The sequence below is a fragment of the Nanorana parkeri genome, unplaced genomic scaffold (genome assembly GCF_000935625.1).
Source record: "Nanorana parkeri isolate BGI_ZX_2015 unplaced genomic scaffold, ASM93562v1 scaffold995, whole genome shotgun sequence".
NCBI lineage: Eukaryota > Metazoa > Chordata > Amphibia > Anura > Dicroglossidae > Nanorana > Nanorana parkeri.
The window spans coordinates 219487-234602 of NW_017307263.1; the positions used below are offsets into that span (position 1 = coordinate 219487).

Consider the following 15116-nt stretch of genomic DNA (forward strand, 5'->3'; position numbering starts at 1 on the left):
TACATCAGAGGGACAGAACATTCCAACAAACCATTGTGGGGCAGGGTAGCCACAGAGCCTGCCTCTCATATGTCTCCTATCTAAAAAAAGGTATCGCCAAAAGGTATTCATGAACTGCAGAGGTTGGAGGGTGCCTTGTGTTCAGACATTTGTAGGCAGAATGGCGACCAAGTGCATAGCACATGCGGTGGTTTCACTCCCTTGGCCTAGTTGAAGCAGCAGATTGGACAGTTCAGAGTGTGTGACAAAAGAAAGGAAATGGGAGGGCAGATGCACAGCACTACACCCAGAGGGAGGCTTGGCAGGCACAAAAGCTCCCCAGCAGCCCCAAGGAGACTGAAACATGGAGCCAAATTTAGAGACTCAGCTTTCCAACTGCCTAAAGCTGTGACACAAGAGTCACAGCAATGCCCCATATTAACCCCTCAGTGACTGGACAAAAGTCACACTCGACACCTGGCTGCAGCAAAAGCACTTGAGTGATCTCAAAAGCACTTACTCTACTTGTAATCTCACTTGGAAAGTTCCAGCAGCCACTTAATGGACACCCCCCCTCTGATCCTTGCCCTACCAGTGGGCATTCAGGGACAGGGCTCCACCAGTAGATGTACCACAGCCTTGGACCTGTATCGCATCCTGCACCTACTCAACATGCTGCACTAAGTGCCAAGGTAAATGCCCCACACAGAATCTAGTGCTCCGAGCACATTACAGGCCAGTCCTGCACCTTCCTATAAGCAGCCGCCCCGGCCAAGCCAAGAATTAAACCACAGGGGCTGCAAGCAGCTTAGAGAAACTTGCTAGAAAAGTCTTAAAGTGGAAAAAGTACTTTTAAAAGTATGTGCTTCTGTTAGAGCTGAGAGAAAGCTTCTATCACCCAAGGACAAAAGCAAAACCTGAGGCAGGCTGGGACTGTAATCAGTTATTACAGGGCAGTCCTGCAGTTTTAAAATGGCCAGTGTCCCATCATCTAAATGGAGCTTCTTGTGTCCTGTGATGTAGGATTATAAAAATGCAGGTTGCGGTGTGTGTAATTCTGCGGAGTATAACAGAGTGGGTAGCGCTATAGGTTTTCCATTAGAAATACCCCCCTAACTTTTAATGTACATTGGTGGCTCATTGTACAAGTGTGGAAACTTATGGATACTTGTGTCGTGTGATGTTACTAGAAAATCCTGAGATCTATTTTTTGCACTTTATGTTCATTACCACAGACAACTGTAATCCATGCTATTTTATTATTTTTTAATAGAAAAAAACAGTCAGTATGAAGCAATGACACACAAACAAGCTGTGAAGAGCAATTCCCCAGAATGATAAACTAGCGTGTTAGCTGGATCACATTATTTTTTGTTGGCCCATGATGCCATTCGGCTATTAATTGGGGTCTTCATGAAGCGTGGTGATTTCATGTATGCAGCAATAGCTGGCAGAGTCTGCAAAAAAAAAAACAACTTCATTTAGTAACATTATAACATTGCATAATGTCACACAGTAACGATACTCTGATCAAATGTGAACTGTAATTTGTTGTCGTGTGTTAGTCACCTTGTTCTTGGGATCAGTGCATAATACATTTATTGAACATTTATTTACAAGATTCTAAATTAGTCCTTAATGTACTGACGTCTCTGCAAATGTTAAATATGCTAACATAGGTACTGGTAAAAAAGAACAACAACAAAACAAAGACAATTGGAAAACTAGAGCCTAAACAGCAATAAATATTAAAAAATGGTGTGAACAAAAGGTTAAAATCTGTCCAGGCTTTTATTGCCACCTGCGTCCTGGTTGTATTTCCTATTCCAGTGCCACCTAAGGTACTGAGCAGGATTTACATTTTCCTTTCTTTGAAGGGCATCTTCTAAAAATTTCTGTGAAGGAGTTTCACTAGGGAGCCAGTGATATTTTAACCACTTGATCAGAAAGTTACATCTGTATTCATCTCCAAGGTCATAGTTTCAGTTAGCGTGTGGATGGTTGAGCTTCAGGGATCCATCACTGACTGGGTCCCTGTGGAATCCTCTCACTTCTATAGCAAGTAGATATCCATCCTTTGACAGCTTTCACCATAACAGGTGTATGGCAACATTTTAGATTCCTAGACTCCCCTATTTTCTGACAGGAAGTGAGGAACTCCACCCCAGGGTCTCAAAAGGCAATGAAAACTTGACAGGAGGTTTTCACCCACACTACCTAAAATGTAAAAAAAAAAAGCCAAGTCATAAAATCTGAAGTCACAAGCCTTCAAATCTTGAAGAACCTCAGTTCTATTGGTTTTCTTTATATTTTGATCAATATTTATGGTCCCTGGAATTCCAAACATATGTGATCCCCCATAGATGCCGTGATCTGCTGTAAACATAAAAAAACAAATGCTCTTAAAATGTGCATTGTTCAGACGATTGCAGGGACTGCAACATAAATAAATAGGTCCAAGCGCGATTACAGGGGTGGATTCCTCACATTCACAGCTATAGTAATAGCTGCAAAGCAGCGGAAACCATGCAGTTGAAAGATTTTACCATTTCCGTGCCGTGCAGTCTGCTGCATGGAAAACCGTGGAGGAAACGCAAACTATAGGTGAATGGAGGCTAATGCAGTCCACTCTTACCTCAAACCGCATTAGGAAGTCCTGCAAGTTCGGAAAGTTTTGCAGGCAATTGGGGTCCAGAAACTTGTGTTGATCTAGGACATCATACATCAGAAAGTCCGCAAATGTGATCTTTTGAGGAAAAAAAATTATACTATATTAAACACTTGTCAATTTAGCAATGCATAACATGCTTGGTCTAAAAATACAGAATGATTACTACTTTATAACTTATACTGCAGGACATTTACCTTGTCCCCGGCAAACCAATGTCTGTCTCCCAGAAAACGAGAGAATCTTCCTAGGGCAACTGGAAGTTTTTCAAGGTATGGACCTTTAAGGGTTTCCTAAAATATTGAATACATTCATATTAAAATCAGCTTTAACAGTTAGCAGTCAGGTAAGCAAAGTCGCAAAGCGGCAAAAGTTATTTTACCTGTGTGCACATCTGGGTTTACAACAAATATCTGCCAGCACAGGGTTAATTGTAGTAAACAACTTCATGCAGTTGATCTGTGTATAGTCGATAATCTGTATCATCAGTGCCTAGAAACTTGGTTGCAAGTCCTTGCCAGGCAGGTGTGTGTGTAAGTAGAAGTAAAACTGCTAGAGGGAATGATTAAACTGCTAGGAGGGAATGACAAACTGCTAGAGGAAATGATTAAGGACTATTTAGTAGAATTTGAGGTTCGCACGGTTAGGGTCTGAAACTCGTTGCCACAAGCAGTGATTTCAGCTAATAGTGTGGAATCGTTCAAGAAGCTTTTGGACGATTTCCTGAGAAACGGTAATATACAGGAGTACAAGTACTCCTAAAAACGAGATGACTTGGGGATCTTTACACACACACAATAGGTTGGACTTGATGGACATGTGTCTTTATTCAACCTCAAATACTATGTAACTATGTAAGTGGGTACACCAAGGTTCTAGCCAAGAGGATAGTTTGGGGAATCTTAGTGGGCTTGAGGAAACCACGTAAGCTGCCACACAACCATTAGGAGTACACTAGATTGTATGCGACATTTGCATCTGCCTGTGTTCAGCTAGCTCGAGTTGGGCGAGTCTCCTTCCAGTGGCGACCAGCAGTAGTGCAGGAGACTGAGTGGAGGTACTAACTTGCGGTAATTGTGCCTAGTGTAGCCAACCTGTAACTGCTAGCGAGAGCAGTGTGTGTCCCGAGTGCCAGTCTGCCACTCCACAGAGTGTATGAACTAGGAGTGTTCGGGAGAAGGACGGCGATAGCCCATGCATCTTCCGGCCCTTCCCGCATGGCCGTACCCCTTTGGCAGCCCACTCGGCCCGCCATCCATGACAACGTCCTTAATGAGGGTGTCAAAATGGCTTTAAAGAGACGCTGTCCCTTCAAAGTGCATGTACAAACAAATGCTTTATACATGCCTACTCCACAGCCCAAAACCTTAACCCCTAGCTACAGGCTCCTGTTAGGCCTTCACAATGTTCTGAACACGAAGTCGCAGGCGGACGTCATGTGATCGGCTGTCACAGTGGTCCCACAGTCACTGGGAGCTGTTGGTGACAGCTCAGTCACTGTGCTAGGAGCATGTTCTTGGAGAACAGGGGTGCCAACTGGACAGACAGATGTGGCAGCTTGGAATTAAAGATCACTGGCTCTGCTGCCAAATTTATTCCAATATCCTCGTATTTTGGAAGTGGATTCGCATTGATCCCCAAGTTCTAAATTATTGCCACAATGGAAAGAATAAAAAGATAAGATGGATAACATCATATTCACTAGATCAGTGGTTCTCAACCTTTCTAGGGCCGGGACCCCTTGGTAACATTTGCCAAGTTGTGGTGACCCCTAACGGTAAAATTTAGGGATGACGCGGCTGCTGCAGCGACATCTGGTGACGAGGTGGGAGAACCGACACTGCTGCGCTAGGAATGGGCTGAGGAGGACTCTCACCTAGCACAGCAGAAATCACACAGCGACCCACAGGTTGAGAACCACTGCTGTAACAGCTAAAATGGCAAACCATATAACACAAGCTGTCAGCTTTTATAATTAATAAAAGGTTTATGTTTGCTTTTGGGAAAAAAAATATTTTTATTATCTACATATAAAATCTACATATAAAAATGGATTGTAATTATTAATAAAAAAAGGTTTGAATTTTCTTTTGGAAAAAAAAATAGTAAGTTTATTTCAAAGAAAAACTCAAACCTTTTTTTATTTTTATTAATTACAACCCACTTTTATATGTAGCTTGTAAGCTCTGCTGTAGAGCACATATTGATTATTAAACAGTTGCAGTCTTATTGTGCCGTATGCCGTCAGAAAAAAACAAACCACACCATTGGAATGCATAGCTAGATTCCTATTGGCTATTTCACTTTGCAATAGCCAATAGCAAACTAGCTATGGCACCCGCCCTCTGCTGTTGTCAATCACTAGATGGGGACCTGATGGAGAACTGCAGGTCCCCCTCTGCTGATTGACAGCAGCAGTGGGCGGGTGCAATAGCTAGTTTGCTATTGCAAAGTGAAACAGCCAATAGGAATCAAGCTATGCATTCCAATGGTGTTTTTTTTCTGACTTACGGTGGCCAGGGGTCCGATGTCCGGAATAAAAAACAAAACATAAAACACACAATCGCAATCGAAAGTGTTTCTCTCTCCCGGGCGGCCCACAGGTTGAGAACTGCTACACAAGATGAAGCATATTGAAAACTGTAATTATGTACAAATGTGGCAATCAGGCAGAACTGAGAAAATTACTATGCATGTACGTTTTTAATGCAATCTATAGATTTTTAATGAAATTTGTTAATACATTTTGTACTATTTTGAAATGGAAGTCTGACGCCTCTTAAAACCCCACTGCCACTTTGATGTTGTTTCTTTGCATTACATTATTAAAATAGGGGTGAGGTCTCAGACCATCTGGAGATAATGGATCTGGGTGGTAACAACAGAGTGCATCAATTTCAAAATTGCCTTACTTTTTCTTAAAATAATACATTCTCAGTTTAAACATTTGATACGTTTTATTTTCTATTGTGAATAAAATATTGAGGTTGCATGTAGAGGACTGCCTGTGCATTTAATACAATAATTATAGCGTGTACTGGCATATGGCCATATTTTGTGAGAATTATAGTGTGTATTTGTATACGGCAATATTTTGTGTCTCTGATTTAGCAGAATATAAATAATTTTCCTGTAGGTTTCACTTACAAATTGTGGGTTGTAGGCAATAGTCCCAAGTCCCATTCGGAAATCCATAGCTTGGTTTTCAATCAATGATACGTTGTTAATTTCACTTTCCGACTTTCCACCTGCAAGACAATGGTGGGACAAGAAAAAAATACAAATTTATATAATCAGTTTTTCATTAAAGTCACAAACTGTATTAACTGATCGCATGCTATAAGCCTACTGCATGTTGTACATCATGGCTTTTTTGGACTGCTATACTGAATCAGCTTTTAAGATGGTTGTTTAAGCTAATCAGTGAAGTGGTTGCTGAGAAACTTTAGGGTAATGATGCCACAGGGTCGCTCATACGTTTTGTCCCTATGATCCATGTAAAAATGCATGTTTTGACTACAGTTTTGTCTTTCACTTATACATTTTTGAAACTGGCAAAGATAGAGGTAAGAGTACCTTCTAAGACATTGCTACTCTTTTGGCAGGTTGCCATCTACACGCTAAGTAGGTGCTTTTTTTAAAAAGTCCAATATGGAGGAACATGCACAGTGCCACATTGAATAGTATTGAAGATACAAAAGATGTAACATCCCCCAAAATCTTTCACCAATTCACACAGCAATAAAGTGCACAGTATTACAAACCACCCAAAGCCGATACTCACATAATCCATGCTTGCTTGCAATGTAGCGCAGAATTGTGTTACTCTGGGTCAGCTTAACATCTCCATCTAGAAGGTATGGCAGCTGCAAAATGGAACAATATTACCGTGATGCATAAAATGAAAACCACTTATTAGCTTATATTGTAAAATAATTTCCAGGTGTGTGGTTTTTTTTTGGTGCTGGACAGTTGGTATAGAGCATTGACTGCAAAGATTAAATGCCATAATTGCCCAGGTCTTTCAACTAGATCTATAGAGAATTATTATTATTACATAGTATTTATATAGCGCCAACAGTTTGCACAGCGCTTTACAATGTAAGGAAGACATTATAATTACAATACAATTCAAGGCAAGATGGTAAGGAGGGCCCTGCCCCTGAGGGCTTACAATCTAAAAGAGGGGGAAAGGATAAATGAGGAGGTAGCTGTGAGGGGATGAATTGTTTGAGAATGTGATGGTTCAGTGGTTAGGTTGAGGTGGGATAGGCTTCCCTGAAGAGATGAGTCTTTAGGGAATGCCTCTAACCTCCCCCAACACAAACCTGATCCCAGACTTGCATAGTAGGCGAGGTTGGATACAGACCAAGGTCCATCCAGTTCAACATTCACACACACGTTAAATTTAGTGACTGAAGAAACTCATCTAGAAGTTTCTTGAACTTATCTACGCTATCAGCAGATACCACTGCCTGTTACTACTCACACAGTAAAAAAGCCCTTTTAAAGATTGAACTCCCCTCTCTTCTAACATCTTGTTGTGTCCACGTGTTCTCAATACGGTTCTCTGAGAAAACTTATTCTGAATATCGTGGTCCCCATTGATGAGTTTGAAGACTGCAATAAGGTCCCCTCTTAATCGCCTCTTTTCAAAAGGAGAAAAAAATTTAATTGTTGGAGGCGGTCTTCGTAGCTCAGGCCGTATATCCCTTTAATTATTTTGTAGCCCCTCTTTGAACTCTCTCAAGCTCGAAGAAGACAACCTTCCTGAGAGTTGGCGACCACAACTGCACCACATACTCAAGATGACTTAACTCCAAAAGACAACCCTTGCTTTAACCTAACCCTTAAAATGAACCCCCTAAAAACACCAACCAATCTTCAAAGTATATCTAAACTCTAACTGGATATAATTCTGTTTGTTAAAACAATGGCTGATTTACTAAAGGAATTGAGCAGGCTTACATCGCAAAGTGAATTTTCAGTTGGAGGAATTTTTAATTATCTGAATATGGAGACAGTGTGGACATGTGCAAGAAAAAAATAAAAATCCTGTTTTTTTTTGGCAATTGTTCTTGCATGTGATTTGGTTTCCTTTCCTCACCAATTTATCTAAGCCAAGTGAAAATTCCTTTGCAAACTGAACAAAAAAAAAACCCAGCAGTCACTGTGTATCAAATAATGGCATCTATTTTATGGTGGGGAGGGGGATGGCATTTCTTTTTTGCCTCTATTTTGTACCTCAGTGCTGTTGAACCTATTCCAGCATTTTCTTTAGCGAATTCTTGTCTACATGCACTTGTTTCAGCATCTGCTGCATATTAGTGAGCTGGTCCAGCTTACTGATGGCAACAGTGAACCATGACTGCCCAATGTGTGCATTCTCCATTAGAAGAGCATGCGACAACACAGATACACAACTGAAAAGATAGTGGTCATCCCACACCAAGAAGCATCTGAACAAGGACCTACATTATTGAAATAAATGGTAGAGGCTGCTATAAATTATCCATTTTCTGGAATTACCTCAAACCCCCTCCCCCCTTTCTCTCCCCACAATGTCACTTACATTTGGGAAATCCAAACCAAGCTTTTCCTTCACATCCAGCCATTGACTCTTATCGTAGTCTGGTGCTGTAAAAAGAGATTGTTTTATGTTGTTACATGGATCTCATCTTTGCATGTCTGGAGCAGTTTCTAATCAATTCAAAATCACCCACTGTCACACTCCGTACATCACTGCAGTCCACACTGGATATTTATCCCAGTGAATATTTTTTTTTAAAATAGGATACATGAAATATTTGTATAGGGTGCTTGTTAAAGTGTAATTCCACTTTTGCAATCATATTTTTGAGAAAACCCCACTCTGTGTGTTCCATTCCTTCAACTTCTAAATAAGGTTGAAAATTTCTGCCTTTGTGCAGATTTCAGGATACTCTGAGCAGGGGCGCAACTAGAAATCACAGGGCTCCATAGCAAAATTTGTAGAGGCCCGTGCGGCATTTGTCTCCCGAGAACACCACTAACCCGCCGAAAATCGTACGATTTTCAAGCCTGCTTGGGAGACAAAAGACGTGCGACCGTACAGTAGAAACGGTTGCACGCCTTCCATACACCTGCCGATTATCGTACGATAATTGGCAAGTGTATGGGCACCTTTACAGATATGGCCGCTATCACCTGGTCATTAACTTCAGTGGGTACAGCAGCCACATCTAAGTGGGATACCTGACATTCCTGTCACAAGAATCTGTATGTTTCTGCTGCAGGAATGCCAGAACGTCCTGTGTAACGAGGCCTAATTCTTTAACAATGCCACCAATAAAGCTGGGAAAATGGGATTTACAATTACACAAGGGGGGTTCAAATTATAAAAAACTTAAAATACCACTGGGGTCTATCATTTGTAACCCCACTTTCCCTGGCTTCACTGGTGTGGAAGGGGTTATTTTAAGTTATAATTACACTGCCATACCCTAGAAGGATTACACAGTGCAATATAACCCACTGTCCCTCATTTCTTTGGTTTGGCAGTGTAAATACAACTAAAAAAAAACAGTTACACCAGTGAAGCTGGGAAAAGTGGGTTACAGAGTGGGTGCAGTGTCGGTGGTGTAGGTGCACAGTATGAGCAGTGTGGTTGACGAAGTGGGTGGGCAATGTGGGTGGGTGCACAGAGTGGGTGGCAGTGTGGGTGGGTGCAAATACTGGGTGGCAGTGTGGGTGGGTGCACGGAGAGGGTGACAGTGGGTGGGTGCACAGAGTGGGCAGTGTGGATGCACAGCATCTCACCTCTCTTCCTCTTACCAATTCTAAGGGCTTATTCACACCATATACAGTGCGTTCCAGTGTGGTTAGCTGCTGGAACGCACTGTATGACATAGTAAACTACCCCGTGTTTGTGTATGCACCATTTTTTCCACTGGAAAAAATGGACGGCAACTGGACCGCAACAAAGGCACTGTGCCACTGCGGGCAGGGGGGCGCCATTGACTTCAATGCAATACCACATCCCTTCCTGCTCTAGCCGTAACCCTTTTTTCTCTACTCTGCAACTTTAGGACCTGACTCCCCTGTCCCACCCCCCTCATTCAGTGGACTTGGAGTGGGAAGGGCGATTTGCATATTAATAAGCATGGTGGGATTTGCATATGAATACCGCGGCTCAATATGCAAACCCCGTAATTAGCATATGAATGAGTCGCGGACAGTGTTAATGGCTCCTGCAGCTCAATGGATATAAGGCTTCAGTCCTTACGCCCCACGAGGCTTCAATCCCTGTGCCCCCACACCCCAGAGGCTTCTGTCCCTGTCGATCCCCCTTACCTGTCAGCAGTCCTAGCAGCAGTGAAGATCACACTTCCACTCCGCTGCTTCTCCTAAAGCCGAACACATGCAGGCAGGCGATAACTCCACCCTACCCCGCTCTACACTGTGACAGGGGAGAGGATTGCAGGTTCAGTGTCCTTAGGTTCCGCACGATTGCAGTTTTTGACTTGCGGCCGCACGGAAATTAAGGACCCGTTAACCTCCCTCCTGCTCCTGACCGGGCCCACCTCTAGCGCGGGCCCCATAGCGCCCTTATGGGTCGCTATGGCGGTAGTTCCGCCCCCGACTCTGAGCAGTATGAAAGTGAATATAGAGGGTCAGACTGAGCTTAATTTCTCAGTATTCAGCGCTGCGGTACTTTGCCATTTATTCTGTCACGCAACACTGTACTGAAATGAATTTTATACCATTTTTGGGGACAGATAGAGCTTTCTTTTGGTGGTATTTAATCACCAATGGGGGGGGGGGGGGTTTATTTTTGTCTTGGGGAAAAATTACCAAAAAATAAAAAAAAACTTCCCCCTATATTAAATTATAAAACATTATTACCCAATTTTTTGGTAAAATATAAAAAGACAGGGTCACGTCAGGTAAAAATACACCAAACATGTCAAGCCTTAAAATTGCATGCACCCGCGAAACCTCAAAAAAACTACAATACTCAAAATTGGCCATAGGCGATGCTTTAAAAGCTTTTACCGCTCATCAGTTTATTGTTATCAGTGATTGATGGCCCTAAAATTATTGCTCACTTTTTTTTTTTACACTTAATGTTATTGCTATATCAACCCCCTCCATATAATAGCAAAGGCACATTGACAGGTCCTCTTTATGGAGACATTAGAGGTCTCCAAGACCCCTGTCACCTGGGGACCCCTAAAGAAGCTGATGAAGCACAGATCTGCTTCATCAGCTTCTTCTCTGTCTATAGCATCCAGAGGAATGACAAGTGAATGCGGAAGTAATGTATTACACATCACTTCTGCATTCACACTACGGAGAAAGATCAGCAAGGAGAAAGATGCTGATCTCCCTCACATTTTCCTCCTGACCCCCTCCCGAGCCGGTCTCATGTGCAGGCAGGACATACAAGCAATCGGACAGCTATAGAGCCGCCGATCGCTTGTATGTGAAACAGTCGTTACAGGCTGTGTACAACCGGGCGCAGAACTAAAACAAAACATTTAATTACGGCAATGGGTGTTTTTTGGCAACGGGTGGCCGGCAAGCGGTTAAAGGAGCAGTGATTTTAACATTACTTAAGGTGAAACCATAAAAATGAAAAACTCCTTTAAATATCGTGCTTGGGCGGTCCCCTCAAACTGCCTGCATAGTGGCGGATCTGTACAATATATCGAACCTGCTGCAGCAAAACTGACACTTATGAAGAAAAAAAAACCCCACATGGGGTCCCCCCTAAAATTTCTAACCAGACCCAATGATGGGCAGACAAGTGCCCTCCCTGCCCCCTCCCCCCTTTGCTACGCCGCTGCAGGTCCAGCCGTGGCTGCGCCCAATCGCAGCTGTGCCCGAGACGAGTGCATCACTCTTCCTACTGCCCTGACGCCAAGGGACATTCCATTGCTGCAGCGTGAGGAAAGAGGCCGACAGTCGCCGGCTTGGAGGGTCAGGAGTGTATAACTTTTATTTTCCTCCCTAGACCAAAACGAGCATTTAATCCTTGCAGTTGGGCTACCCCCGCACTGAGAGGCTTAAGAATAATTTCCCCCGGAGTTCTGCTTTAAGGAAACATTTTGCTGGGTAATGGCTATTTGATCTGGATTCAATTTGTTTTTTTACAAAACCTTGGAGAGTTTAATACTACTTAAACTAGAGTAAGCATAACTTCCCACAGCCCCTCCCCTCCTCAACATTACAAAATCAGGAAGCCAAGTGGGATTTTGAAGTATTAAACACTTGAATCCTCTAAGTGGGATTCCCACACCATGATTGCCATATCTAGAGCTTTATTTGTTGCTTGTAGGATGTTAATACTAAAGTGGATCTCCGCTACCCCTCCCCCTGTAGAGGAATGGGCTGCGGAACTTGACTGTCTTATTGCCTTTGAAAAACGTACTTTCCAACATAGGGGTACTTTGACAAATATTATAAGATCTGGGACAGGTGATTGGATCGTGGGGCGCCCTCCTCTATCTCAGTCTTCCCCTCGTTTGTAAACCCATACAAACAAGCCTCATGTTCACATATTTAATATGTCCATATAGTATTATTGTCCTTGCTTTCATCCTTTAAAACATTTCACAGTGTTCCTATGGGTTTTATGTTAACTGTTGTCATGCATTCTCCCACTGCATTCTAGGTCTGAATTGTTTCTATTGTCTGTGATACCTGTGCGCAGGTTTGTGAGCAGATTTTGGCACTTTCATGTCAATGAGCAAAACGCCTGTAATACGTGCGCAAACAAAAAAAACCCTGCAACATGTTTTTGAAGTGTTTTTGATTGAGTCTATGGGGCAAGACACGCTGAAATCAGCCCCAAAGTAGCTCATGTAGTATTTTGTGCAACAGGTGTATTTTTACTTGCTACAAAACGCTGACATGTGCACTGGGGACATGAATAGGATTCCTAGTGTTGAGCTTAGGTGTGAAAGGGACCTTATAGTTTTAAAAGTTTGGTAAAGAATGTCACCAGCACACCAAAATCCTTTTAGGATAACCAATTATAAATTTTATTGAACAGATTGTCACTTGAAAAACAAGCGCTTTCATGACCTCACAGGGTCTGTTCATCAGGCTCAACATTGTTGATTCATCAGGCTCGAACGATGTTGAGGCTGATGAATGGACCCTGCAAGGTCCCGAAAGCACTCGTTTTTCAAATGACAATCTGTTCAATAAAATGAACAATTGATTATCCTAAAAGGATTTTGGTGTGTTGGCAACATTCTTTTCTACCAAACTTGTGTGATAGCAGTGCCATCTGCAGTCATTTCAGCACCCATCCCTATCATTGGGTAACGAGTGCGGCAAGTTCTTCTCTACAACCTTAGAGTTCAAGTATCTGTATAAATAATATCCCACACATCGTGCCAATGCTTAAATCCCAGTTCCTGCCTTCTTATCTATTGTTCTTCAAAGCTTTAGAAATGATAAATGCAATATAGAATACCTTTGACGTCATGTGACATCTGAGCCGTTGATTATACAGCTATGCTCGGACACATCCTTTGATAGCATTTTTAATGTGACTTTACCATTTTCCACCATCTTTCCTCCACATTTGGGATAGTGATTCAGTAACCCGATCACTTCCAGTAGCCTGCCGCCCCTGCTATATATACACCAGGTCCCTCTGCTCCTCTTGTGGACCCGGGGCAGCTGAGAAAATCTGTTGGATGATCGCCTCTTCATTTAATGAACCCGGAAGCATTGAGGCTTTTGTCACTCCTGTGTTTAGTGCTGCCATTCCCCAGCTGCTTTGGCCAGGGATGAACCTAATCAAGTACGACTTGTGCTTGATCATCTTTATTGGGCTGCAAAAGGTCTCAGATGGATAATGTCTCCTTTTCAGAGAACCTGTCACCATTATTCAGCTATCACAAAGGGGGCTCGGTAGCCCCTAATTTAATAGCAATACATTTAAGTGTCAAAAAAAAAAAAAAAAAAGTTTAAATGCAATAAAAAAAACCAAAACAACCCCCCACCCAAAAAAATATAAAGCCTCCGCCACACACAGACTCAGCCCTCGTTCACACCTGAACGTTTTGTAGCACGTTCTACGCTCGACGAACGCTCTACAAAACGCTCAAAAATATAAATCCCATTGTATTCAATGGTCTCGTTCCCACCTTGGCGTATTTCCGCCCGTCCCTAACGCGCTACAAAACGGCCCACGCCTGAAAAGGTACATTTACTACTTTGGGCCGTTTTGTTGCGCGTTTCCATTGGGATACAGCCAAGTAGCCTTCGGAAACGCGCGTTTGTCGCGTGACTTTACCGCGAATCGCTGTAAAAAGACGTGCATATGCAATACGCCTAGGTGTGAACGAGACCTTATACTAGGTGTGCCTACGTATGAGAACAATGACTGCACCACACGTTGAATATTGCTGTGCACTCTATAGGGCCATTATTCATGGTAAACTCTAAACTGATGACCTGTAGGCTCTTAAAGCATCGCCTATAAACAGTCTTGGGTACTAAAGTTTATCACGGGTTTGCATGCACACACAGTCTCGAGGATTGTCATGTTTATTATCCATTTACATCAATGCAACTTCACCTTTTATATGTGACCAAAAATCTGGTATTATATTTTGAGTTTGTGCACCAAAATAATTTGAATGCATTTTTTTTTTTTGTGAAAATTAGGGCTTGATAAACTTGCGAAAATATCATGCGACACATTTAAAAAAATTGCAACTGGCGCTATTTTATTTTCTAGAGTCTTTGCTTTCAGAAAATATGGAATCTTGGGTTAACTGCTCATTTTTGTTCGGTGCTAAAATAAAAAAAGTTACTCACTCGAACCCAGTTTGCTCTTAGACCAGTCCATCTGCTGTCTAAGGTTCCAGGGGTCATCACATTTTATGCACAGTGAGGATGCAAAAGGATAAGGCCCCACGTACACCTAGGCATTTTGCCATATGTGTCACTGTGCACACTGAAACTCTAGACAAGATATCCCATTTATTTCTGTTCATACCTGAGCGTAGTGTCGCACGTAGAAAAGCGCCTGTTGCATGAAAAAAAGCTTATTTTTGGCAGATTACAGTGCGTTTGTACCCATTGACTCAATAGCAAATACACAACACAATAGTTTTTGCACGCGTTTGCCCATTTTTACATCAATGTGTCACAATCTACTCACAAAAACTGACAATGTATGCGCGAGAAAACTGTTGCCCAAGTGTGAATGCAGCCTAAGGCAGTATTCACACAGCATACAGTCAGGCCGTACCGATCCATGCAGCGTGCGAGGCCGTATCGGGCCGTTCCCAGAAAGCACAAGTGCGGCGTGGTATTGTACGCAGCAGCCTGTTCCCTATTGGAGGACGTGGCCGTACACCACCGTACGCTCACCCGAACTGTACATCCATGGGGGTGTCCGTGCTCAGACAGGGTCCACCCTGTCTGCATCCAAGTACAGACACATGCAAGGAGGAGAGAAGGG

At 42.7% G+C, this 15116-nt stretch overlaps 1 protein-coding gene across 2 annotated transcripts in view; it reads right to left on the bottom strand.

The window, feature by feature from the left end:
* Positions 1-1305: 1305 nt before the first annotated feature.
* Positions 1306-15116, bottom strand: part of LOC108795704 (glutathione S-transferase Mu 1-like) — a 46297-nt gene continuing 32486 nt past the window's right edge. The window contains exons 3-8 of one of the 2 annotated variants that reach the window (XM_018566990.1): positions 8220-8284; positions 6432-6513; positions 5795-5895; positions 2845-2940; positions 2615-2725; positions 1306-1436 (exon numbers count right to left, since the gene is read on the bottom strand). In XM_018566990.1, the coding sequence (XP_018422492.1) occupies positions 1344-1436; positions 2615-2725; positions 2845-2940; positions 5795-5895; positions 6432-6513; positions 8220-8284 (548 nt within the window). In that variant the 3' untranslated portion in view covers positions 1306-1343. The remainder of the gene's footprint in view (positions 1437-2614; positions 2726-2844; positions 2941-5794; positions 5896-6431; positions 6514-8219; positions 8285-15116) is intronic. The other variant, XM_018566992.1, reaches the window with a different exon arrangement.